This window comes from Anas platyrhynchos, chromosome Z, assembly GCF_047663525.1.
Source record: "Anas platyrhynchos isolate ZD024472 breed Pekin duck chromosome Z, IASCAAS_PekinDuck_T2T, whole genome shotgun sequence".
NCBI lineage: Eukaryota > Metazoa > Chordata > Aves > Anseriformes > Anatidae > Anas > Anas platyrhynchos.
In genome coordinates this window covers 31,503,489-31,529,458 of record NC_092621.1, presented here as the reverse complement: position 1 = coordinate 31,529,458, position 25,970 = coordinate 31,503,489, and the positions used below count along the sequence as shown (strand labels likewise).

Genomic DNA, 25,970 nt, shown 5'->3' with positions numbered 1-25,970 from the left:
AGCCTGTCTGAATTTAAGAAGAGATTGGACTGTGCACTTAGTCACATGGTCTGAACTTTTGGGTAGACCTGTGCGGTGTCAAGAGTTGGACTTGATGATCCTTAAGGGTCCCTTCCAACTCAGGATATTCTATGATTCTATGATTCTATGAAAGTTCATTTGCTGATACTTCTTGCCCTGTGTGTGCTAACTGTGACAATATTTGAAAGTAAAGATTTAATTAAATTTGGCATTTGTATTTGGACTGCTATTGGCAAACATTGCATTAAAGAAAGCATCACTATTTATAATGTCAGTAGCAAAGGGAATTAAGAAATTACAGATCAGTTCCCAATGTGCTGTAGTGCTAGTCTAACGTCAGAGTAACTGTCTTTACTTCTGTGTTCATTAAATAACATTAAATAACAGAAATTACGGCTATTGTAACTAAATGAGAACAGTTTTCACAGACTTGCACCAGACTACTGAGTTATTACTATCATGAAACATATACCAATACAGTTATTTAGACACAAATGACATACAAATACTTGCCATCAAATCTATTTCAAAAATAGAATTTTGTGGTCTTCCCTAGGCTTAAGTAAAGCAGCATATTTGTCATCCTTTCAACCCCCTAAAAAGTTACTGTTGTTCTAGGCTAATTCCCATGAGTGTCAGAAATCACCAAACAGTTTCCATCTCCTCAACTGACAAGTTGCAAGCAAGTCAGACTTAAGTTTTTTGTTTCTTTACGCTGGGGTAGTGGGAAGTCATTTGGGAGGGAATCAACCTACTGCTTTATCTTCTTAATTAATTAATATCATGTGCCTATAGCTGTTGGAAAGATGCAGTTTCGTTATGCCATTTTGAGGGAAAATAGTATTGCAGAGGTCATTAAGAGAGAAGTCAGCATTAACAAAATGTCATTTCTGATAGATACTTTTTTCTCCTGAACTTTACTGGAAAAAAAATTGGTAAATATATTTTTTTTAATAGATAATATTTATTTATTTATTTGGTGGCCAAAAACATTCTGCAGAAACAGACTGTCAATTGTCACAGTGAATAGGAACAGAACAGACAGTAAATCAAGCAAGCGTGTGTATGTTCTTTCACAGTATTGTGGCTGGCACACACACTTATTTTCTGCTTTCTTACTCAGGTGAGATATGGGAGGCAAAAACCCATAGTACCAGAGGAAACATAAAAGTAAAGTACTGTTTTATTTTTCCTTTGGATATTTTTAAAATCACTTCTACTCCATTTCAAAGGTCTGTAATAGCTGTGTGCTTGTGGTAGACAAAAAGAAAAAAAAAAGAAAAAAAATTGTTCTTGCCTCCAGCATAACTTGTTGATTTTGAGATCTCCACATTTCAATTTTTCATGAGTTTCACTTGGTACAAGACCATTTTGAAAATGTTGCAGGTCAGTGCTAAGTAAAAAATAACATGGCCAGAGGCACTAGTTTATATCAGTACTTCGATTTATGCCCATGCTTTTAAATATTTTAGCTGTAGAGATTCATATTGTCAAAGTTGTGAAGAACAATTTTTGAAAATTGAGAACACATTTACTTCATCCATTTGTATTGTATTTTTTTCCTGACTATTTACACCTTAAATTGGTGTACAGCAAGAGTTGAAGCTTGTAGTGAGTTTTAATATTTCCTGTGGCTTTATTATAAATATAACAAAGCTGTAGTGTTGTCCAGTTTTCAGTAATCGTGTTAGTATTCCTAACCAAAGGGAATGAACAGCTTCAGCTGATTTGTTTTTAGAGAGGAAGCCTTTTTTTTCTTTCTTTTTTTTTTTTTCTAGATTTTTACTGTCTCTGAGCTATTAGTGAATGCAGTTACAGTGATTGAAAGGATATTTTTTATTTGTTAAAAAACTGACTCCTGTTGACCCTCTTCTTCCAGTTAAATGTATGACTCACAAAAAGCACAGTGCTGTTAAAGATATCCTCTGCAAATAGGACAATGACTAAACAAGTCTTATCAGTGAAGATATTCCTGCCATGCAGTAGAATATATTCCTTATGAAACAGAGGGGCAGATTAAATGGCCTTATTCCACCTGTTTTATGTTAGAATAAATTTTCAGTCCAAAGGATTCAAATCAATCATATAAGCTGGTGAGATGGTTATGTCTTCAGCCTCAAGCATTTGCATAGGCAAAATATCAGATAACTATCATATCCAGTGCAGAAAGAAATCTGTACAATGTTGTAGTTAATGAAAACACACTTTTGTGCCATTGTGTCCAAAAGCACCAGGAAGTACTGTGATTGAAGGCATCTTCATAAATGTGATCATGGCTATTTTCCTCCCCTGCCCCTCTCTCCCCATCTTCCCCCATGCCCTCATGTCCTCATGATTGTCTTTCTGGTTGTTGGCTGGCTGGCTAGTAGTCACTGGGACATTCTTTGGGAATATATTGTTTGTGTCTTTTGTTTAAGGATGGCCAGTCTCGAACAGTGAGACAGTTCCAGTTCACAGACTGGCCAGAACAAGGAGTGCCAAAGTCTGGAGAAGGATTTATTGACTTCATTGGCCAAGTGCATAAAACAAAGGAGCAGTTTGGTCAGGATGGACCAATCTCTGTTCACTGCAGGTAAGTAAACAAAGCCTCAAAACAATTATGCAGATTTTTATTTATTTATTTATTTTTAATATATAGTGTATGTAAGTGGAATTCCATAGGTGAACTATCAGAAAAGCAATCAAAGAGAATACGAAAATAGGAAAACATAGGATTGCTTTACAGACTGGAAAATGTTTTGTGATATAATCCCATTCATACAGACAAGGATCTTCTGAAATACATAGAAAAGAGGTATTTTACTTCCTTTAAAATTGTCTCTTATTCAAGAAAAAAACAGTATCTTCAATGCTACACCCAAAAAGCAGTAGGAAGGGCCTTATCACAGGCTGCTATGTTTAATCTTTTTTTTTTCCTACTTGTAATTAAAAGTGAGGCTGTTGCATTGGTAGGAATTATTAGTTGTAAACAAGATGCTTGCTTATATGTTGCTCTCTAATAGCAAACAAGAAAATCCAGAGAAAAATGGTAGCTACCTCAGGAAAGTGAGTGAAACGGTCAAAAAAACATTGAGGTTTAGATTGGGGATTTTGAATTTCAGAATATAATGCCCATTTTTTCATGTGATGAGTTCCAATACCTTTACAGCTCATACACAGATGAAAACAGCATGGAGGGTATGTAGAAATAATCCAGAGTGGTCTTTTTAATATTCTTGTTTGTTTTTTCTTTCTACAGTATTCTAAAGTGTGTAGCAGATGGCCAAAAATATTGTCTTTACCTTTTATCTGTTATTTAATAAATTGCTTTCTATAAATTCCATTAGATTTTAGATACTCATTTTGCAACATGAAATTATATTTTTGGTAGATTAAATATTATTTATATAACAGAGATGGAAAATACTGATATAGGTTCCAAATTCTTTCTGCAAGCCAAGTAAGGCATCAATAGTAGCATGAAGACAAAATGACCAAGATGAGCATATGAATGAGCATATGAACATAGGAATGTTCAGTGTGAGAGAAATTCTTGTTCTTCCAAAGCCAGCAGCAGCCAAAAGTTACTTATGTGCTTTAACAGAGAGAGTACATATGCTCTCCTATGCATTCTTGTGCTCCCTAATCTGTTAGACTAATATACATGTATTAAATATACTCAACAACTTGAATCCTACATTTTCTGTGCGCCTAATACATTTTGTGGCCTACAAAGGAGAACAACAAGATTTCAGAGCAGTCTGGGATTCCAGTGTCAAAGGAAGATGGACAGCCATGATAGGAACAAAACTTATTCTTCCTGACATAAATGACTTCAGAGAGCAGAGAAGTATTAATCAATATTTATGCCTGTATGCAGACATACATAAGAAAGTGAATTGACAATGTTCTCTGTTTTGTACCATACAAATTTGTCAACTCATAACTGAACCGATAACCTATATGCAGTAGGTTATGCAGCACTTCCAAATAAGTGTGATCTTTCATGCTGAAATTATGGAGATTTCTACCTTTGGCTTTGATAGAAACAAAGTAAAATCCAATATAATTCATCATGGTTTTGTCTTTAAATGTATTAACATCATCATCATGAGAATTTAGATATCAGTAATAATAATCATCATTATGAATGCTAGTCAACTTACATAAATAGTGGATATCATCAGCAAATTAGTAAGTTTATTTGCTTATTTCAGGAAGTATAAGATCCTCCAGTTTCCTAGCCCATATGGAATTATTTTAAAGATGACTCTAGTTTGTACCATAATTTTTAAGAATTTCTGCTGTAGAAATTCTTCAAATAAATTCCTCTAGTGTCACTTCCATGTAGTTTCCATCCCATTTTATACATTATTTGCGAGTTTTCGTTCTGTATTACACAGAAAACCATGTTCTGGCAACAGTGTGTTATTATGTAAAATTTCTAAACTCATAAGGCAGTTTATTAAAAATTAGTTAAAATAGCAAAAGACTGTTCACCCTGAAGCAAAATTTTCATCTGAAGCAATCTTAAGCATTTACAGTTATTTGAGCTTTTAGCTAAGGAAGATCACCCTTTCCCAGCAGGCACTGAAGATGTATTTTTAACAAACTCTTATACAAAAACATAAGTACTTGCTCTTGGTTTATTAAAGTAATCTAAGTTTGGTGTCTAACTGTTTAAAATTTGTTGAATTGTAATGCTAAGCTAGCATTATCATGGAGTATTTCCTTCACTATTTACTAAACTCAGGATTCTTTAAGACCTTTGCTTCATTACTTTGTTAATTGTTGTGATAGAACTCAATTTGTTGTTTGACTCACACTGAAGGAAATCAGCTGATCATTAAAAATGCTGCTAGTACTGATGCATACTTCCATCACTCTAGAAATACTGAACATCTTGTAGTAGGAATTGAAACCATGTTAAAATTGTTTGTCACTCAGCTGAAATTGGGTCAGTTTCCTACAAACTTTACAAAAATATTACATTAAATGGATGCTTTGGTTCTGCAAGTGCTGAATAGAGATCTTTCCACATTAGTCAATATTCCTCATTAAGAATCTGTGTTTCTGAGTACATCTCCAGATCCTTTTTGGTTTCTTAAGAACACAAGGGAACAAATTAATTCTTTTCTCTTCCTGAGTTAAAGAGCTAGGAATAATTTTTTGAAGTAATAGAGATTTGACAAGTGTCTAGCGTACAAGTCCTCACATATTTAGAAAGACCTACTTTTTTTTTTTTTTTTTTTGAGTTCTTTAGATAGATGGTTGAATACAAAGGAGCAAAGGAGCAAGGTGGTAATCTGCCTTCATTCTTCTGCTGATCACTTTCTGTGCTGTTTGGTTTAGGTCACACTGTCTTCAGATCTTAAAATCCAGGCAGGTTCCAATGATCTTTTTCCAGGATTATTTCAGAATGGTTCTTAAACAACCAAGCTCTCTAATTTACCTCATCAAGGAAAGGAGACCTTACAGTCCAATCTAGATCTCCAGGAACTTTACCATCACATATAGGTAAATGAGTGTTAAGAGTTATGGTATTTTATCAAATTAGGTAATTAGGTATAAAGTGTCCTTTGGCTTCAGTTCTCCAAAGGCACACGGGTTCTGCAAAGTTTCTAAATCCAATCAAATGTATTTCATAGCCCTAGAAGTGCACTGATCAGACTAAAAAATAAAATACCATCACTGGACATTTTCTTTCCACGTTAGTCTTGTGCATTCACTCTGTGGTAGTCCATACAGACTTCTACTGTTAGAATTCTGCACCTAAGTCTATCTGACTGTAGAAAACCTCGTGAAGTGATTAACATTACCAATAAGATGATTAGTTGCTTAATTCCCACCTATGTGAGTTCAGACTTAGGTTTTCTATGTTATGTGTCATTTTCCGAGAGTCAGCCTCAGGAATAGGTAATTGTTTAAATTTAGTAACTGGCAACTATTAGCTCTATTGATTAGAATAATTTCTATAGCTTCTTGGTAATTTCTATAGCTTCTTGGGTGTGTTAGATAATAACAAAACCCCAAGATAGAACAGAAAGCAAACAAGCTGTATATTCACAGAAGTGATTCCAGGCTAATATAGACAGACATTGTTTATGTGTATCAGTATTTGTAAATGTAAATGTAAATGTAAAATTTGTAAATTTGTAAAGATCCAGACTGCCAGACTTGAATAAAGACTGTCTTAGGTTTTGCCTGTATCTGTTGTTTAAGTTGTAGCATGTATATGAACAATTTCAATGTAAATTGGAAGTCCACTGACGGTGTCTACCTGAACTATGGTCACACGGAAGGTGTGCAAAACAGAAGCTATATATGAACAGGTCACATAAAAAAAAAAAGAAAAAAAAAAAAGAAAAAAAAAAAAGTAGCAAAATGCTTTGCTTTCTTTTTCTTTTGTCATTTCCAGTGTAGATCATTGACAACAAATGCTCTTATTTTTCTTCACCATACACTGATTACTGTATATCTGGATCAACAAACGAAGTCACTTTGCAATGAAGACTGGAAAGTCAGGAAGTACTTAGTAGCATGTGAAGTTGGCTTGAGAGCAATTATTCTTTTAAATACAATGTGGTAGTTTGCTGTGGAATTTTGCTTAGTGAGCCTTTTCTTGTATAGAAATCTGTACACATATGGTGTGTTGTATCCACAGATAATATGCCAGCCAATTTTTTCAACATTAACTGTCAATTAAAATTCCTTTTTTTTTTTTTTTTTTTTTTTTTTTTCCCTTCTTTTTTTCTTCTATTATTGCAACAGTGCGGGTGTTGGAAGGACTGGAGTATTCATAACCCTGAGCATTGTGTTAGAAAGAATGAGATATGAAGGTGTTGTAGATATCTTCCAGACTGTCAAAATGTTAAGGACGCAGCGGCCAGCCATGGTACAGACAGAGGTGAGGAAAACAGTTTTAATGTACAATGGTAATGGAAAAGGAGGGGTATTTTCATACAAAAAAAAAATGAACATATAGAGACTGTATAAAATTTGGTTGTATCTATACTTTAAATTGTATAGTGATTATGTGAATACAGTGTAAAATCAGCTATAAAGGTATTGCATGTACTATTTCCTGTTTCCTGTTATGGCAGTAACATAACTTCCTGCTGGCTGGGAAAGAAAAGAAATCATTTCAGTAGTGGAGCCTATCTTCTGATAGTTGAAGAAAACTATTTTCCCAGAAGCACTACCTATTTTCTTTTGATCCTTTCCTTTGTGGCAGAAATATGTGGTGATAAAGGAGTCAACTTGTTTCTGCAGATTGATTCACAAACATTTTGTTCCAAGAGCAAAGTATTGGTCATTGCTTCAGAATTAGCCTGTATTATTTTCATAATTATCTTGACTCTGGGTCATCAAGCGACTGTTTTGCCTGAAAATCATAATGGTAAATTCAGCATCAGGAAAGCTATCATATAAATAATTTCCATGCTAGCAATAGTGCTATACAGAAATATGAAGAGGAACAAGCAGCATGAACTTATTTCTTATGCCTGGATGCATACTGTGCCATGCCATAAAGAATACTTAAATATTTTCAGCATGTGCTTAATTTCTACTTAAATTTCTGAACAGGAGACTTGAACAAAACTGTAGTTCATTAGTTGGACTGTAGTCAGGGGGAAGGCCAACAAGGTAGACATCCTGGTGGGGGTCTGTTATATACTGCCAAACCAGGATAAAGAGACAGGTGAGGTACTCCACAAGCAGCTGGCAGAAGTCACACAGTCACCAGCCCTTGATCTCGTGGGGGACTTCAACTTCCTGGACATATGCTGGAAACATAATGCAGCCTAGAGAAAGCAGTCTAGGAAGTTCCTGGAGTGTGTGGAAGATTCCTGACACAGCTAGTTGAGCCTACCAGGTCAGTAAAACTGCTACCTTGGACTTCTGGAGGGCAGACTTAGAACTGTTCAGGACACTGGTAGGGAGGATCCCTTGGAAGTCAGTCCTGAAAGACAAAGAGATAGACTGTATGCTTCTCCAGAAGGAAGTCTCAAAGGTGCAGGAGCAGGCTGTTCCCATGTGTCATAAGATGAGCCATCAGGGAAGAAGACCAGTGTAGCTTCTACCAAGTCTCTTGTAAAAAATGAGTTTATGTCCAGTGGAAGAAGGGTCAGTCAGCTTGGGGAAAGTACAAGAAAGTTGCTAGCGTATGCAAAATAAAATAAAATAAAATAAAATAAAATAAAATAAAATAAAATAAAATAATAAAATAAAATAAAATAAAATAAAATAAAATAAAATAAAATAAAATAAAATAAAATAAAATAAAATAAAATAAAATAAAATAAAATAAAATAAAATAAAATAAAATAAAAAAGGCTAAAGCACAGCATGAGCTCAACCTGGCCATTGCAGTAAAAGACAACAGAAAAAGTTTTCACAAATACATATGTAAGAGGAGGGCCAAGGAGAATCTTCATCCTTTACTGGATGTGGTGGGGAATATGACTACTGAGGATAAGGAAAACGCTGAGATTCTCAATGCTTTCTTTACATCTCTTTTTAGTTGTCAGGCCACTTATCCTTAGGATACTCGGCCTCCTGACCTGAAAGTCTGAGACGGGGAACAGATTAAACCTCCCATGATTCTGGTGGAAACAGTAAGAGACTGACTATTCCACCTGGACTGTCACAAGTCCACGGGGCCAGATGGAATCCACCTGATGGTGCTGAGAGATATGGCAGATGTGAATGCCTAGCTGCTTTCCATCATCTGTCAGTGGTCATGGTCGACAAGAGAGATGACTGGAGACTTGCTAATGTGACACCTTGATGCTGGGGAAAGTTACAGAACAGATTACTTTGAATGCAATCACATAGCATGTGTAAGGCAACCAGGGGATCGGGCCCAGTCAGCATGGGTTCATGAAAGGCAAGTTCTGCCTCATCAACCTCATCTCCTTTCTAAGATCAGGTGGCCCGCCTGGTGGATGAGGGATAGCCTGTTGATGTAGTATATCTAGAATTCATCAAAGCCTTTGACACGGTCTCCCACAGCATTCTCCTGGAGAAACTGGCAGCCCATGGCTTGGACAGATCTAGTCCAACCCTCCTTTCAAGCAGGATGACCTAGAGCACATTGTACTGGATGGCATCCGTGCCAATGCCACCTCTTCCAGTGCTCTGTCACCATCACAGTAAAGAAATGCCCCATTATATTCAGCTGAATCATCTCATTCCAGCCCTGCTGACATTGGCAGGGACACCTTCCACTAAACCAGGTTGCTCAAATCACCATCCAGCCTGGCCTTGAACAGTTCCAGAGATGGAGCATCCACAACTTGCCTGGGAAACATGTTTTGGTGCCTCACCACTGTATGAGTAAAGAATTTCTTCCATATATTTTACCTAAATCTACTCTTATTTATCTTAATGCCATTACTCTTTGTCCTATCACTAGGGCCTATCACTAGGGCCCCTGATAAAGGGTCCTTCCCTGGCTTCCTGTAGACCCCCTTTAAGTACTGGAAGGTTGTTATAAGGTCTTCCCGGAGCCTTCTTTTTTCCAGGATGAGCAAACCCAGCTCCCACAGCCTGTCTTCATAGGAGAATTGCTCCAGTAATTGCTCCTCATGGCCTTCCTCTGGACACACTCTAATAAGTCCATGTCCATTTTGTGCTGCGGGCCCCGCAGCTGAACGCAGTATTCTAGGTGGGGTAGTCAAAGAGCAGACTAGAAGGGGATAATCATCACTTTCAGCCTGATGATCATACTTCTTTTGATGCTGCCCAGGATACAGTTGACTTTCTGGGCTGCAAACGCACACATGGCCAGCTCATGTGGAGTTTCTCATCAGTTAACAGTCCCAAGTTCTTCATCTCAGGATGCTCTCGATCTGTTCTCCACCCATTTGTGCTTGTGATTGCGCCAACCCAGGTGCAGGACCTTGCACTTGGCCTTGTTGAACTTTATGAGGTTCACATAGTCCAGGTAGATGATATCAGTTGCTCTTCCTTTATCTATGGATGCTGTAACCCTGTCATAGAAGGCCACCAGATTTGTCAGGCATGATCTGCCCTTACTAAAGCCATGTTGGCTGTCACCAGTCACCTCCTTATTTTCCACGTGCATTAATTTCCAGGAGAATCTGCTCCATGATCTTGTTGGGCACAGAGGTGAAACTGACCGGCCTGTATTTCCCTTGTGTCTTCCTTTTTTTCCCCCTTTTTAAAAATGGGGGTTATATTTCAAATAACATAGAAGCAGTGACAAAAAATGCAATCCTTATTCAATAAAGCACTTAAACTTGATACAGACCACACATTTACTTAAAATTTAAAAGGTCTAATGTATTTTCCAGCTGTTTGAGCACATAGCAGCAAGAAACTGTTAGTGATCATAGTACTGAATTGAAACAAATATCTAATGAGTTTCCTAGTCACCAGAAGAATTCTAACTGTGATGTTAACAAGTATAACTCATGTGAGTCATTTGTTTTTGGATGGCGGATGGCTTTTTTAATATATATAATTTAAACCCTGAGTAGCAGTTGCGAATAACAACACAAACATGACGTTTTAGTATAAGTGTTCAATATTACATAAATTTTTAAAAAGACTGCTGTGTGTGGGTGAGAATAACATGAAATGTGAAATATTGGATTCACTAGAGGTTTAAACAAACCATTTAACACATTGAACTTTCTCTGCTTCCAGGTATAGGTTGAAATGTAATCTGTTTCATATTAATAAAGTGCTTAGCTACATATTTCTCTCATAGGTCCTGTTGTTGGCACAGGCGAAGATATCTTCACATCCTCATCAAAGCTTATATTGCTGAAAGACTGGGATTCTCTTTTCTTCCTAACCTGGTTTTTAACCTGTTGGTTTTTCATGTAGCATTTCATTTTAAAGCTGTGGAGGATTTTATCGTTTAGTGTGTTGCATTTGCTATGGAGTTAATTGGATATTTTGCTACTTATTTTCAAATACAGGGGGAAGAGACATCTTAGTGTGCTCCCATAAGAAGAAAGCTTTATGCTGATGTTACATTAATCCAGTATTACAAATTCTCAGTAAATGAGTATGCAGGCTCTGTTTAAAGAGAAGGTGATTTCTGTGGAAAATGTTATTGCTTTAATTGAGTGTCTATCTTCATCTGTTGTAACTTAAATTGTTTTTCTGTTGATGTTAGCAAGACAATATTGCTAAACTGCAGATGCCTCTGTGTCATATTTGTCTGTAGCCACAAAGTATTCACTCTTAGTTGAAAGAAAATAGAAACCAAGCAACAAGCTGGCTTTTTGATGCTTTTGTTTCCTATCTTTCTTTCTCCAGGATCAATACCAATTCTGCTATCGAGCCGCACTGGAATATCTGGGCAGCTTTGATCACTATGCAACATAAAAACCCACCGTGGATTTTTATTGCAGGCCCTTTAAGATCCAGAGAGCCGCTTCTGAGCCATACAATGTGCTTTAGAAGTACTTCTAAACTCTTAGCTATGGAGCGATTATTGGGGATATATAAAATACAAACAAACAAAAATATTGGGGATATATTAAAGAAGAAAGAAAACAAAAACAACTATTCCATGTGGACCAAGAATTCACAATTTAATAACCTAACCATACTAAAAGAATCCCAACCACTGAGGCGTCTGAAGGATCTCATTTACAGATACCTCAAGGGTTTGACATTGGTTGAAGTCAAAGGGAAGACTTCAGGAAAGAGGAATTCATTTGGAAGAATGATCATCTTGTTCAGGATTGCATGCTTGTTGCAAAGAGGAATTTTGAAAGAACTGCAATTCCGTGCAAGATGTTTGTTGAAAGATCAGGTCCTGGCTTCTAAAACAAATTGGACTCCTTACTTCAACAGCACCCCTTCCCGTCATATTGCTCATGATAACACTTTAGGGAAAATGTGGGAATGTTTAAAAAGAAAGTCCTTGATTTAGTTTTTTAGTATTGTAAAGATACTGCTGACCTGTGCTTCATTTTTAACTGTGTAAACTTTTTCCTTTTTTTAACAAGTTTATCATTCAATGAAGTGAATTAAAGAAAAGGTAACATAACTGTTCATTTTTTTGTTTAAAAACTGTAGATTTTTTTAAGCTGTAGAACTGTTATCTGTAATAATCGTGCTGTAGAAATGTTAAATAATTTGAAAATTTGCACATTTTTGTGCAGTCTTATATTTATCTACAGTACCACAGTCTTGTTAGATATTACTTTGAAAGTTTTGATTGTTTTATTTTTCTTTAAGAAAATATTCATTGTAATCAGTTAAATCAAAATGGGTTTTTTGGTTTCTTTCGGAATCAACAGGGAGGCGCAAAGTATAAAGATGCTGCTACCACACACACATGCACGCACACACATGTACATGCACATGCACACCCACACCCTCTCTCTTTCTATATATATAAGTATATGTATGTATTACTGTCAATCCATATCTAGCTCTCTGTATAGTTAGAGAGTTACAGGAACGTAGGTACACAAACAGACACACACACACATAAACATACCAGTTCTTCCACAGCCTGGATTTATCAAGGTGGTAGAAAAGTTTCTCAGCCTACTACAATTATATTATGCTAGTATTTAATCATCTCTGCATTTCCAAGGTCCATAAACTTCTGTTTCAAAGGGAAATAAGGAATGCACATCATTGATATTTGAACATCACCTATCCCAAATATTTCTCTCCACATTGCCACTTGAACATGCAGACATCACACATGCACACACATACGCACACACATGCACACATATGCACACACACACAGAGTATGTGATTTAGGCTTCCAGTGAAGTTCAATATTTGTAACACTATAGTGCAATAAGAAATCTTATTATTAAATGTAGGAGGTGTGCATGTGGGAAAGGTCAGTGCATATAACTTTAGGAGGGGAGAATGTTGTAATATACTAGATATTAAGATGTTTTAAAATTGTATTCAATAGTATACTGTCTATAGTGTGTGCTATATAATTTACGTTTATCGTATGTAACAGGGCAAAGCCAAACACTCATTGCTCTGTGAATTCAATAGTTTCGTGGCATACAGCATTGTTTGGGAATGCTGTTTTTTATTTTAATTTTACATTTATAGTGCCTTATATTTGATGCCTATTTTGAATAGCATTTCTTTAAGTTAGACTTCATCTGTGTTTAGTTCAGTTTGTTCATATCTCTGTTATTCTTTTCAAACATTTTAATACATGTATCAGACAATTTTGAATAATATGCATTCCCAGTTTCTAATCAATATGAATGATAATAAATGATAAAGCAAAACATGTAGGTAGTCAAGGCCCTTTATCTTTTCGTATTTCCAATAACAGATCAGCCCACAACTTAGCTATCTATTTCTGGTTGGCTTTTCAAACCCATTGTGTCACTGGTTATAGTGTTATCATTGAAGAGAAGTATCAGTACACTAGCAGTTGTTGACATCAGTTGTGCTTATGCATCCATGTTTTCTTTCAATCTGGGGCTAACTCCTGCTTGTTCATGTGTTAACAGATTGCTAAAGTGAAACCATTGCTTTCAGTAAGGCTAGCAAGATTGAGCTGGCAGGATGTATTTTTGAGAATGATGCTACATTTTCTTCCAGGTGACAAAGAATATTTTTAAAACAGCACAAAGTACTTTTTGCCGCTCTTAATGGGAGTCCATTTGCATTGACCTCAAGTCTTGTGCTATCATCAGTATATGAGTATCAAAGGAATTCTTTCTTTGGGTCTTCAGATAGAAGCATTGGTATGGCATGTGATCTCAACTTTTCTTCTTCTTCCACATTTCCCACTGTTAGCAGAAAGAAAAATACAAAAGACCAAGCTCTAGCAAACATTATTTGAGCACTTTTGTAAAGAAAAACAAAACAAAACAAACAAAACAAAACAAACAAAAAAATAACACACACACACATACATAATATACATATGAATCAAAAGTATATAGAAGGCTACCTCAGAATGAGATTCTATAACTTACTTCTGAACCAGAGAAGAATGTGCACTAAGTTTCTTTTTCTTCTTTCTTGATTTGTACTTTTAGCTAATTAGTGAAGTGCCAGGTTACGTGGCATGTTCATGTTCTTCAGCTTAGATCAGAAAACATAAAAATCAAAAAGAGCATAATTTTGGAAACATAGCCTACGGAAAATGTTTGCATATTGGATCTGTAAAAAGATCAGAACTTTCTCCCTAGCAGACCATCTTGCAAGCTCCAAAGTAAAGGGGAGATTCAAAAAAATAATAATTAATTAATTAATTAAAATCCGATTTTTATGGGAACTGTTGTACAACAATATTCCTTTTAGTTTTTTTGTTGCTTAAGATAACACTTGGCATCATTGATGTGCATTCCACTTTCTGTAATCTTATGTATTGTCATTCTGCAGTTAATTTTAATGGTAAGCATCTTTGTCTACATACATCATACATTTCCAAGCTTAGAATTGGTTTCATCAACATAACCAGTACGGTGCTATTTATGTTTGTATGTGTAGTTATGTCTAATTTTGTGATTAACTGCAATGGGCAAAAAAGGCAAAATATATAAAAATGATCTATACAGAAGTTTAATTTCTCTCTCTCTCTCTCTCTCTCTCTCTCTCTCTTTCTCTTCTCTCACTCTAAGTGAATTGAGTTGTTAGAAATTAGAGAGGAAATTAGAGAGGACAGCTGGGGAAAGGGAGGGGCCCTCTAGGGAGATTTGCACTTTCTATACCTTTGTACTATGCACTGCCCTATTGATTCTACATCCAACAATGTTATTACTTGAACCCATCTGTAAGAAACTGCTTATGAAATCCACTTGTATTGTATTTAAATGACAGAGAACATGTTAAAGGAAAAAAGTTTGCAATGACAAAAAACTGCATCTGTTTTTTCTTTTTATTCTCTCTTTTTTTTCTTTTCTTTTTCCTTTTTTTTTTTTTTTTTTTTTTCTTTTGTGCCCTGATACTCCACAAATATCAGAAGGCTGCAGGTCTCATCATAACTATCTGTTACGTGGCTTTGCCATTCAAGCTTGGAGTGTCTTTACAAAGATAATAATAAATTGTGTTATTGCTCTTGTTTTGGATGCATAGACTGAAAAATTAAAAAAAAAAAAAAAACTTGTAAAATGGCTTGTTAAAAAGATACAATTACCTCTAATTAGTAGTACGCGTAAGTGTTTTACAGAATGAAAGGCGTGCTTTTTATTTTCTTACTTCGTTACATTGGTGGCGAAAGAGAATCTGTATGAAAATCAGTTCTTTGCTGACACAAGTTCCATTTGTTACAAATGAATTCTAATAAAATGTCAGTGTTATGCAGCCCTGGTCTTCTTTCTTAAGCAGTGCTTTTGATATCAGAACTCATTTGGTCTCTCTTGGTGATAAAGGAGCTTAATTGGAACCACCAAGTAGTCATTAATCTTCTTAACTAGTAGCTGGACAGTAGAAAATTCATTCGCATGTTAACAAATATATTGTCTTCAGCAGAAAATTTTGAGCAAGCATAGACAAAATCTTTCTTAGGCATAAGGTCCTATATCTTCATGAATTTCAATGAAATTATAGAAATTATAACACTTTACATGCCTGAGAAATTCCTGTATGTGCTTTAGAAATGCATTGTTACATTGAGAAAATAGACTACTGTCCATTCATCTATCTAACCCAAAGAAGTAAAATATCCACACATTTGGAGAGAATTATCATTTTTTCAGTCTTATGGAATTGGCAGGTTGACCAAAGTCATTGGTCAGAGTTCCCTCATGGAAAATGTGGCAAGCAGTCATGACAGATGTTTAATTAATTTCCTCTCTTTAGTGTATGCTCTGCTGTTGCCAGTGGATGAAAACATAAGTCTGTTACACTGTGGTGTTTCAAATTGTTTTCAAACATTTTGAAAAAGTTAGATGAATGTGCAAAGTTTATTGAGGCAGACTACAAGGATCACAGAATGGATATCCAGTCAAGGCAACAGATGAGAGTCTTGCTCTGTTTGCTTGTTTTGAAAGAGGACTCTATCCCTAAGATTACTTGTTTCTAAGGAAACATTTTATTAGCCATTACTATTAAGTACATGTTAATAAAGAATTCGCTGTTCTGGAAGGAAGTACAAAGACATTGATGTTACATTGACTTCTGATAAATTGCATTGGTCTTAGACTAATTTCCACTTTAAGAAGGTGATAATAGTGTAAAAGTGAAGCCATGGTAGTCTTACACAGTTTTATTAGTTCTTTATCCACTGATAGTGGATACTAGTGTGGATTTCATAATTCCTATTTTACTACCCTCAGGTGGGGCATTTATTACATAGGTGAAATGTAAGGCAGTTAAAAGTTGTGGTATAAGAGGGTTTGCTTAACTGTCTGGCTGCCTTTAGAGGGTTCTCTTTAATGTCAACATTGAATTCTTTGGATTTTCCCATTCTGTGTATCCAGCATGGGCCAAAACAAACTAATAATAATAATAATAATAATAATAATAATAATAATAATAATAATAATAATAATAATAATAATAATAATAATAATAATAATAATAATAATAATAATAATAATAATAATAATAATAATAATAATAATAATAATAATAAAAAAAAATGTGGCTGTAAATGTGTTCATACATTTTAAGTTAATATGTTTTAGACTAGTTTTAGTTCATTCTTCTTTTATACAGAAAATAATAATAATAAAAATAATGATTTTATGCTAGGTTCCTAGATATCATTAAAGTTAAGAAATACTGTTGAGATGTGAAATCATCCTGTACCAAATCAAAACAATAGCTACAGACTTTCAACCACAGTAACTTTTGCATCTTTTTCATATTATGCAAAAAAATTGAACCAAATTCCAAGTTACTTAGAAACTTCACCATGTCTCTTAAAATGATGGATTACATATCTGACTGTGGATATAGATTTATAAGCAGAATAAGCTTTAATTTTACTCAAAAACTGGAATTTTCAGAAAAACAGCAAATTTGCTGATGTGTAAGCCAGCCTACTGATGATAAGTAAATCACTCTTGCATAAAAATTAATGTGAAATATATATACGTATACATAGCCACCTGTGAAAAAGTTGTAGAATTCTATGAAATAATCATGCATTTTGAAACTCTGAAATTTATCAGCTTCAGACAAGAAAACTTCTATAATAACACTGGATCGAATTGGTAAAAATTCCAACCAAATTATATCAATATTACTTGCACTGCCAAATAATATCATTAAAGCAGTTTCACAAAAGTGAACTGGTGGTACTTTTTTCATTCTGTCTTTGTACATGGGGAAAAGGAACACTGATAGAGTATCTATCTATAACCTATCTGTTCCTGACGGTTGTCTTTAAGACCTGTGGCAATATTTATTTAATTTAATTTAATTTAATTTAATTTAATTTAATTTAATTTAATTTAATTTTATTTTATTTTATTTTATTTTATTTTATTTTATTTTATTTTATTTTATTTTATTTTATTTTTAAGGAGGGAATATTAATGCTATGCTATTTGCTGCAACTACTTGGAGAGTTATTTTATTCAAAAGCAAAGGACTTTAATAATGTAGTTATACTGACATTCAAATGCAAGTATTTTCTCTTTGCACTGCCCTGTGTATTTTAAACAAGCTGTTTCTGTTCTCCAGTTCATGGGTACCATAGTAGGATGCAGAGTATTTTTCACTAATGCAAGGAGTCAAGATGGGAGGAAACATCTGCTTACTAGCTTTCAGAGAGAAGAATGATAACCTGCAAATGAGGCAATGTATTGAATAGGGATCATTTTGTATCTAGAGTATAAATAGAAGCTTTTGAACCCATAATGCATTCAGTTTGCTTCTGTCAGCAGTAGTCTTTATAGTCTTATAGCAGGAACAAGCAAACAGCCTTTGCCAATAAAAGTAGTTCGTGATAAATTCAACAGTCTTATTGGATCTAGAATCTAAATCTCTAAAGTCAAAACTGCCTTGAAATACTTCTGTTCACATCCATAAAGACAAGAGAACAAAATATAGGATTTTCTTCATTGGAAAAAAGAATATTCAAAAATACATGAGTATTACTGTACATCTGGTCTTTGAGAATCCAGTTTGGTCTTGAAATCCACCAGTGTGTAAAGGACATAAATGAATCTGGTGTTCAGTTTTGGTAGGCATCTTAAAAAACAAACAAACAAACAAACAAAGCAAATTCCCATGCATACAGCAAAAGAAAACTAATTGTTGTCTAAAGGCTGGATGGAGATGACCACTTAGATGGCATCTCTGAGTTCATGAGCTGGCAAACCAGTTCCCAGCACTACAACTCCTCTTCATATACTGTTGTACTTCAAATTAAGCACACCAATTACTGAAAAAATCAGAGACTAATGTTGCATACCCAGTAATCTACTGAACACGGATATGGTGAAACAGTCATCTTTCACAGATAACAGTAAAACTGTGTACTTCTGCTCCATTCACATGAAATGTTTAGCACATTTATCAGCATTGTCTCAACAGTCCACACTTTGGAAGAATATTTGCAAACATTTCACACATTCACAGCTTCTGTTTGAACTCCTTTTATTCCATTGCCACTACAAAAGTTTGCTATTCTCTTTTCATCAAATGCTTATCCTTTCTTGCTCTTTGACCATTTCCGTTAGAGCTTAGTCCATGACAGTTTACAGCACCATGTAGAAAAATGGAACAGAGTAAAACCCAAACCCATGTAACCTTAGCCCATAGGGTTCAATATATTTGGATACAAAATCTTTCTTAACCATTAGAGTATGAGGCTGCAGAATACTATTCCCAAAACTAAGTAACAGAACATCCTTTTGTCATAGTGAATTAGAACTATCTAATGGAGAAAGAATAGGAAGATTGTGAGCTCCTGTTTAGCTCGAATACAGATAGAGAACATAAGATATTTCAAATGATGGTTGTGGATGTTTGTGGATTAGTTTTTTTTTTTTTTGTTGTTTGTTTGTTTTTGGTTTTCGTTTTCATTTTTTATTTGTCTGTTTATTGTTTTGGTAGAAGACTACTTGTTTTTACTGAAAATCAATATCAATACAGAGTGTTCATTTTTGATTACTGATTTTTATTGTTAGTTGTCATTTTCAAGGCTGTTGTTTACCAGAAGTTAACCGATGCTCCCAGGGAGTCTATTGCAGAGAAGCTTTTCCTGAACTCTCTGTAAAGGAGAACAAGGTAGAACACAATCCTGAAGTCCATGAGTTACAAAATGGGAAACAGAACATGACTGTCTAGAAACTATAAAGAAGGCATGAGGGCTGCAGAAACAAAGCAACAAATAAATAATACCAGTGTTAATAACTTATAGGTTAATTCTAAATTTTAAATGGTTAATTTTTAAAGGTTAATTACTACAATTTACACAGAAAATGTACAAGTCTATGAACAAACATTATGGCTAAGGCTACTTCAGTTAAAACCTTGATTTTATATGTGCTACTCATGTAAAACACATTGAGCTGTCTGGCTAACAGAAGAAAAAATCCACAATGGAAAATCTACAGAAAGATTTGAAAGAGCTACCATTCTTCCTGCACACTATTCTTTAGGCCAAGTGCATGTACAAATTCTTTACTGTGCAAGTGATGGGTGATGTAGCACTGGAACAGCTTGCCCAGAGAGTCTGTAGAATCTCCCTCCCTGGAGATTCTCTACAACTTCCTCACGAGGGAGAGTGGAGAGGCAGGTGACCTATTCTCTGTAAACACCAGTGATAGGACCTGTGGGAATGGTGTTAAGCTGAGGCAGGGGAAGTTTAGGCTGGAATTCAGGAAAAGTTTCTTTAACGAGAGTGTGGTTGCATACTGGAACAGGCTCACCAGGGAAGTAGTCACTTCACCAAGCCTGTCTGAATTTAAGAAGCAATTGGACTGTGCACTTAGTCACATGGTCTAAACATTTGAGTAGACCTGTGTGGTGCCAGAAGCTGGGCTTGATGATCCTAATGGGTCCCTTCCAAATCAGGATATTCTCTGATTCTATGATCTTCAAAAGCCATCTGTACCTGGTCCTGGGCAGCCTGCTGTGTGTGTACCTGCTTGAGCAGGAGATTGGACCCAATGACATCCAGAGGTCCCTCCCAATCTTAACCATTCTGTGATTCTGTAAAATACATTTAAGATAAGAGAATGCATTTCAAAACTTCTGTTATTAGGATTAAAATGATGTACATTTATTTCTTAAATACCATAAATAAATAAATTATCTTGATGTTTTGAATTCAGCAGAAAAGATTTGTTTTCCATTTTTAGCTCATTAGTCATTAGATTTTAGCTAAGTACTATCAAATTAGTAATGTACATAACAAAAAATAAGTCATTAAATATCAGATGTTTGACATCTTTTCAAGAATACATAAAAAAATACAACTGTGGAATTCTGTTACATCTGAATATTTTAATACATGTACACTTTAGGAGTCATGGAAAATGAACACAGGATTTTTCCTCTCTAAAATTTAAGAGTACTGAATCTGAAATCATGGAGTTTGACTGGATGCAGAAACAGAGTTTCCTCTGGAAGTGTTCCAGTTCCTTGGAAGTGTTTTTGTTGGATTAAGATTTCTTGCCAATGTCATCTTGGGACCCAGCAGGCCATACTTCTCTGCATGACTACAAAATGAATGTTCTTAAACAAGTAAAGAATATTTTGTGCGATTGTTTTAATCTCATAATTGCTAGAAGTATACTGCAAAATGGCTAAAAGATTAATTATATGCAAAGAGCTTTATTCTTTTATATATTTATATATATACATGTATATTTTATATATATATAATCTGTAATATCTATAAATAAGATATTACAGAAGCAAAATTTACATTTTTCTTTTGTGTTTCAGGTTCTTAGAAGAATTTTATCAAAGGAGACATGAAATATTAAGGCACATTATGGCAAAATTTCTATTTATATATGCCTACAGAAGCATCATAGAGTTCAAATTACACACCTGGATTTATTTATTTATTTATATAAATTAATGAAGTAGTAACATTGTTTTAGCTTGGTACTAGTGTCTTTCATTATTGGGGAGAAGAGCAAGGTGAGATGGAAATTTTGAACCAGAATATTTGGTGACTTTACAGAGTTACTTAATATTATTTGGTTTCAAACAGTTGAAGAGAAGTTCCTTGACCTGCATGAATATAAAACAAAGTTTTTAACTACTTCCAAGAAGTATGTAACTTTTTCCAAGTTTAAAAGGACAAAAGATGGAAGAAGAAACCTGGATGGTAAAAACATTTCATCTGAAGCAGAATATGAATATTTTCATATAACATATGTGGTATACAGTGGCTGCTGAATCACTGGAAGATTCCCTTGAGTCAGGAAAATTTAACTCAAAGGGAACTATGTAGTTTATCTGTTCTACATGTCAAATATGGAGGGCCTCACAAATGTGAGATTTCTCTCTTTATTGGGTTCTGAAGGGATGCTTCTCCACCTCTTCAGTATTATTTCTTTGTATCTCACAATCCACAGGCTTCTTTAACAGCTCCTATGATTCATCAATTCTACCTGCAGACTGTTCTGTTGGACTATATACCCATATGCTGTTTTGCCTGCTCAATATTTTAAGTCAATGTTTAACTTTCTCCAGGACTGTAACTCAAATGTCAACTAATCTCGTACACAACTGTCACTAGGTCATGCTGATGCATCTGACATCCAATGCACTGAAGGTGCAGCTTTAATTCAAACCAGAACTCCAACAGAATTCTCACCTTACCCTAGTGTCCCACTGAGCTCAATAGTGTAAGTATGTTCAGAACAAATTTTAAAGAGTCAGCTGTAGAGGTGAAAGCTTACAGTGAGAGAAGAAGTACTAACTTTGACAAGCAATGCATATCCTGAGTGGCAAACTGGTAGATTCCTGACCATTTGGGATAACTCATTCTTTTTCCACCCTTCTCTTTGCCCAAATCAGGGCAGTGCTAATTAGTAGGTCCTTTCATTGCAGCATACTAAGGCCTTGTCTACATTAGTATAAAAAGACAGGAAAATATTCTGCCTCATGTTGTGAGGTAGATTTAAGAAAAGCCTAACAGACTCACAGCATTTAGAGGCACAGGTTGTGGGTAAGATCTCTTTCTCTCAGAGCTTATGCCGTCCATATACAAGAGCTGCTGTCCACCCAAGACAGTAGAAAAGCAAATCCGTTGTTTTTGCACCCATCTGTATAGATATATTTTAGCTTTAAACTCATGTTGTTGGCAAATTCTGATGACAAAACTCATGATAGAGGATTAAACCAGATCTTAGGGCATGGAACAATGAGTCTTTGCTGCTCCTGAATGCTATTTAGTGTCTATTTACTTTAAATGAGTAAGTACTGCATCCTGACAAAGTTATCAGCCAGTTTGATTCCAGCAGGAGTGTTGAAATCTCATTGAAGGCCTGTATCCAAAGGTGTACCCCATCAGTTATTTCTGTGTTTATTAATAACGTGGATGGTAGGGCAGAATGTTCCTTTGAGAAATTTGCTGATGACACAAAACTCGGATTTGTAGCTGATTCACCAGAGGTGCACTCCCAAACACTATGACCTTTACAGGATGGACAAATGGGCTGACAGGAACCTCATGAAGTTCAAAACAAAGTGCAAAGTCCTGCACCTCTGGAGGAAAAATCCCATGCATCAGCACATGCAGGGAGCCACCCCGCTGGGAAAGAGCCTGGCAGAAAAAGACCTGAGATTTCTGGTGGACACCAAGTTGAACATGAACCAGAATTTTTCCCTTTCCACTAAGAGAGCTAATAATATTCTGGCTACATTTGGAAAACCAGGTCAAGTGAGTTAATCCTTCTCATCTACTGAGCACTGGTGGGGCCATACCTGCAATACTGTGTCCAATTCCAGGCTCCCAGTACAAGAGATATGTACTGCAGAGATTCTAGCAAAGGGCCACTACAATGATGAAGTGACTGGAGCATCTGTGTTCAGAGGACAGACTGAGAGATTTGTGATTCCTTAGCCTACAGAACAGAAGGCCTAGGGGAGATATTATTAATGTATGTAAATACCTGAAGAGAGGGTGCAAAGGTGATGGAGCCAGCCTCTTTTCACTGGTTTCTGATGCCAGGAAAAGAGCCAATAGACACAAACTGTAACGCAAGAATTTCTGTCTGAACATAAGGAAACACTTTCTCACCATGACGTTGACTGAACACTGGAATAGGTTGCCCAGAGAGGCTGTGGAAGATCCTTTATTGGAGAACCTAAAAGGCTGTCTTGACATTGTCCTGGTAGGTGACCCTGCTTGAGCATGGATGTAGGATTTCATGACATCAAGAGGCACCTTTTTAAATTCAACTGTTCTATGATACTGTGAGAGAAATTTGGGACACAGATCATAGAATCATAGACTCATTTTTGTTGGAAAAGACCCTTAAGATCATCAAGTACAAATATTAACCTAGCACTGGCAAGTCTAACGTTAAAACAAAACAAACAACAACAACAAACTGTCTGCTAAACAGACCAAGGTGGTAGTCCTGATAACACCTCTACCACCACCACCCCAGCAGCCACAAGTCCAAGAATCAAAACCTTCCCTTCCCTTCCCTTCCCTTCCCTTCCCTTCCCTTCCCTTCCCTTCCCTTCCCTTCCCTTCCCTTCCCTTCCCTTCCCTTCCCTTCCCTTCCCTTCCCTTCCCTTCCCTTCCCTTCCCTTCCCTTCCCTTCCCTTCCCTTCCCTTCCCTTCCCTTCCCTTCCCTTCCCTTCCCTTCCCTTCCCTTCCCTTCCCTTCCCTTCCCTTCCCTTCCCTTCCCTTCCCTTCCCTGCCCTGCCCTGCCCTGCCCTGCCCTGCCCTGCCCTGCCCTGCCCTGCCCTGCCCTGCCCTGCCCTGCCCTGCCCTGCCCTTCCCTGCCCTTCCCTTCCCTGCGCTTCCCTGCGCTTCCCTTCCCTTCTCTGCCCTGCCCTGCCCTGCCCTTCTCTCATGTTGGAGTATATGAAAATACTCCTTTTGGAGTATTTTCCAACCAGAGAGATATATTTTTTTATTATTATTAAAAAAAAAATAAATTCAACCAGAAGTTGTCCAGAAGTTAAAATCAAGACTAATGCAAGCTGAAATCTTACACTGCTTAATTAAAGCATCTGTACTGTTTTCTTTCACCATTGAATGCTTCTAACAAACAAGTCTGCACAGCAATGTGGATCTGATGTTCTGCAGATTTTATAGTTGTAGTATTCTAAGCATGGTCTTAATTTAGCGCACCAAATATATGCATTGGTGATGGTTCTTTCCAACTGCAGTCTTTTTCCAAGGTATTTAAATCCCTCTGCAAGGCTTCTCATCCATCCAGATCATCAACAGTACCTCACAGTTTAATACAATCAACAAACATACTGAAGATGCATTCAACTACTGCATTCAAATCATTGATAAAAATGTTGAAAAGGACTGGCCTTAGAAATGAGCCCCTGGGAACATTGCTAGCAATCACCTGTCAGCCAGATATAGACCCTTTCACTACAGTTCTTTGAGCTCTACCATCAAGCCAGTTCATCACCCACCATAGTGCAAACTGTTGTACATTTTGTCCAGAAGGGTGTTGTGAGGTATGGTATCAGGAGTGATGCTGCATGAGACACCCATATTAGAAAGCCCTTCCCTCAGCAAAGACAAATGTGCAAAGACTATGTGCTAAGTCTTCTGTCACCAGAAGCTGTGAATTCTCAAATGAAGCTGAAAGGTAATTCTAGGTGCTGACCTTGGGTGCAGCAGGTAGCTAACAAACCATAGAAAACATACCAATTATCTCTAATCTCTTTCTTAATGGAAAAACATGGGTCATCAAGATCAGTTTGTTTCTGACTGTTTTGTTTGTTTGTTTGGTTGGTTGGTTTGGTTTGGTTTCCCTTAAACCGTATTGATATTCCATTGGTAATGGATCCACATCAGTGAATGAACAAATCAAATTTCTAGATTCAAGATTTCTATTTCTTTTACAAGTGCTGTGTACCATATGATTGGCTTTTTTGTTCCCCACAGCGTGGGAATCCAGCAAAACACAACCACACAATTAGGGTGTAAATGTATCAACACTTCAATGGGATTCTATGGTGTTGTAGTTCCCTACAGAGATTCGGTCATGTGAGATGCATATGCTTAAGATTAGAATCCACAAAACCCACATAGCTGAACAGACACCTTCTGAACTGTCCAATAGAAAACCACAGGAAGTGTATGGATTACACATATACCTGTTTTCTTTGGAACTGATATGAATGGAAATCAGTGAGGAAAATCAGTGGATGACAATTAGGTTAGGAACCAATTAAGGGGAGGGGTTAGCAGAACTGTCACCACGGATCTCCATAGGGCAGACTTTGACATGTTGAGGAGAATGGGTGGAAGTTTACCAGATGTCTGCTGGAAATATACAAGAGAAAGGAAAATGTAGGAGGTTTCCTGGAGTGCATGGAAGATAAATGCCTGATAGCCTGTGAGTGAGTCAACTAGGGAAGGTGCCCCACTGGGCCTTGTGAACAGAGAAGGATTTGTGGGTGATGTGAAGGCTAGAGGTCATCTTGAGCATAGCAATGAAAAAATATTTTTTGATTCTTGGACCTGCTGGGGGGAGTGGTGTGGTGGTGGAGGTATTAACAGAACTATCACCTAGGTCTATTTAGCAGACTTGTTTGCGGAGTCTCTTGGGAGGGTAGTCCTGAAGGGCAAAGCTGGACACTTTTCAAGAAAGAAATCCTAAAGACATGAAAGCAAGATGTCTGTACATGCTGAAAGATGAAACAGCACAGAAGAAGACTGGCCTGGTTGAACAGAGAGCTGTGGCTAGAGCTCCGGAAGAAAAAGATGATTTATGACCTGTGGTAGAAGGGGCAGGCCACTCAGAAGGACTACAAAGATGTTGTGAGGTTTCTCAGGGAGATAACTAGAATGGCCAAAGCCCAGCTGGAGCTCAATCTGTCTACTGCTGTTAAAGACAATAAAAAATGTTTTTACAAACAAG

General features: G+C 36.3%; 1 protein-coding gene across 12 annotated transcripts in view; it reads left to right on the top strand.

Moving 5' to 3' along the window:
- The window catches only part of PTPRD (protein tyrosine phosphatase receptor type D), a 397,236-nt gene extending 381,945 nt beyond the window's left edge, over positions 1-15,291 (top strand). For all 12 annotated transcript variants that reach the window (XM_072031736.1, XM_038171178.2, XM_038171162.2 and 9 more), the window contains 3 exons: positions 2,439-2,593; positions 6,772-6,907; positions 11,296-15,291. In XM_072031736.1, the coding sequence (XP_071887837.1) occupies positions 2,439-2,593; positions 6,772-6,907; positions 11,296-11,364 (360 nt within the window). In that variant the 3' untranslated portion in view covers positions 11,365-15,291. The remainder of the gene's footprint in view (positions 1-2,438; positions 2,594-6,771; positions 6,908-11,295) is intronic.
- The last annotated feature ends 10,679 nt before the right edge of the window (positions 15,292-25,970 follow it).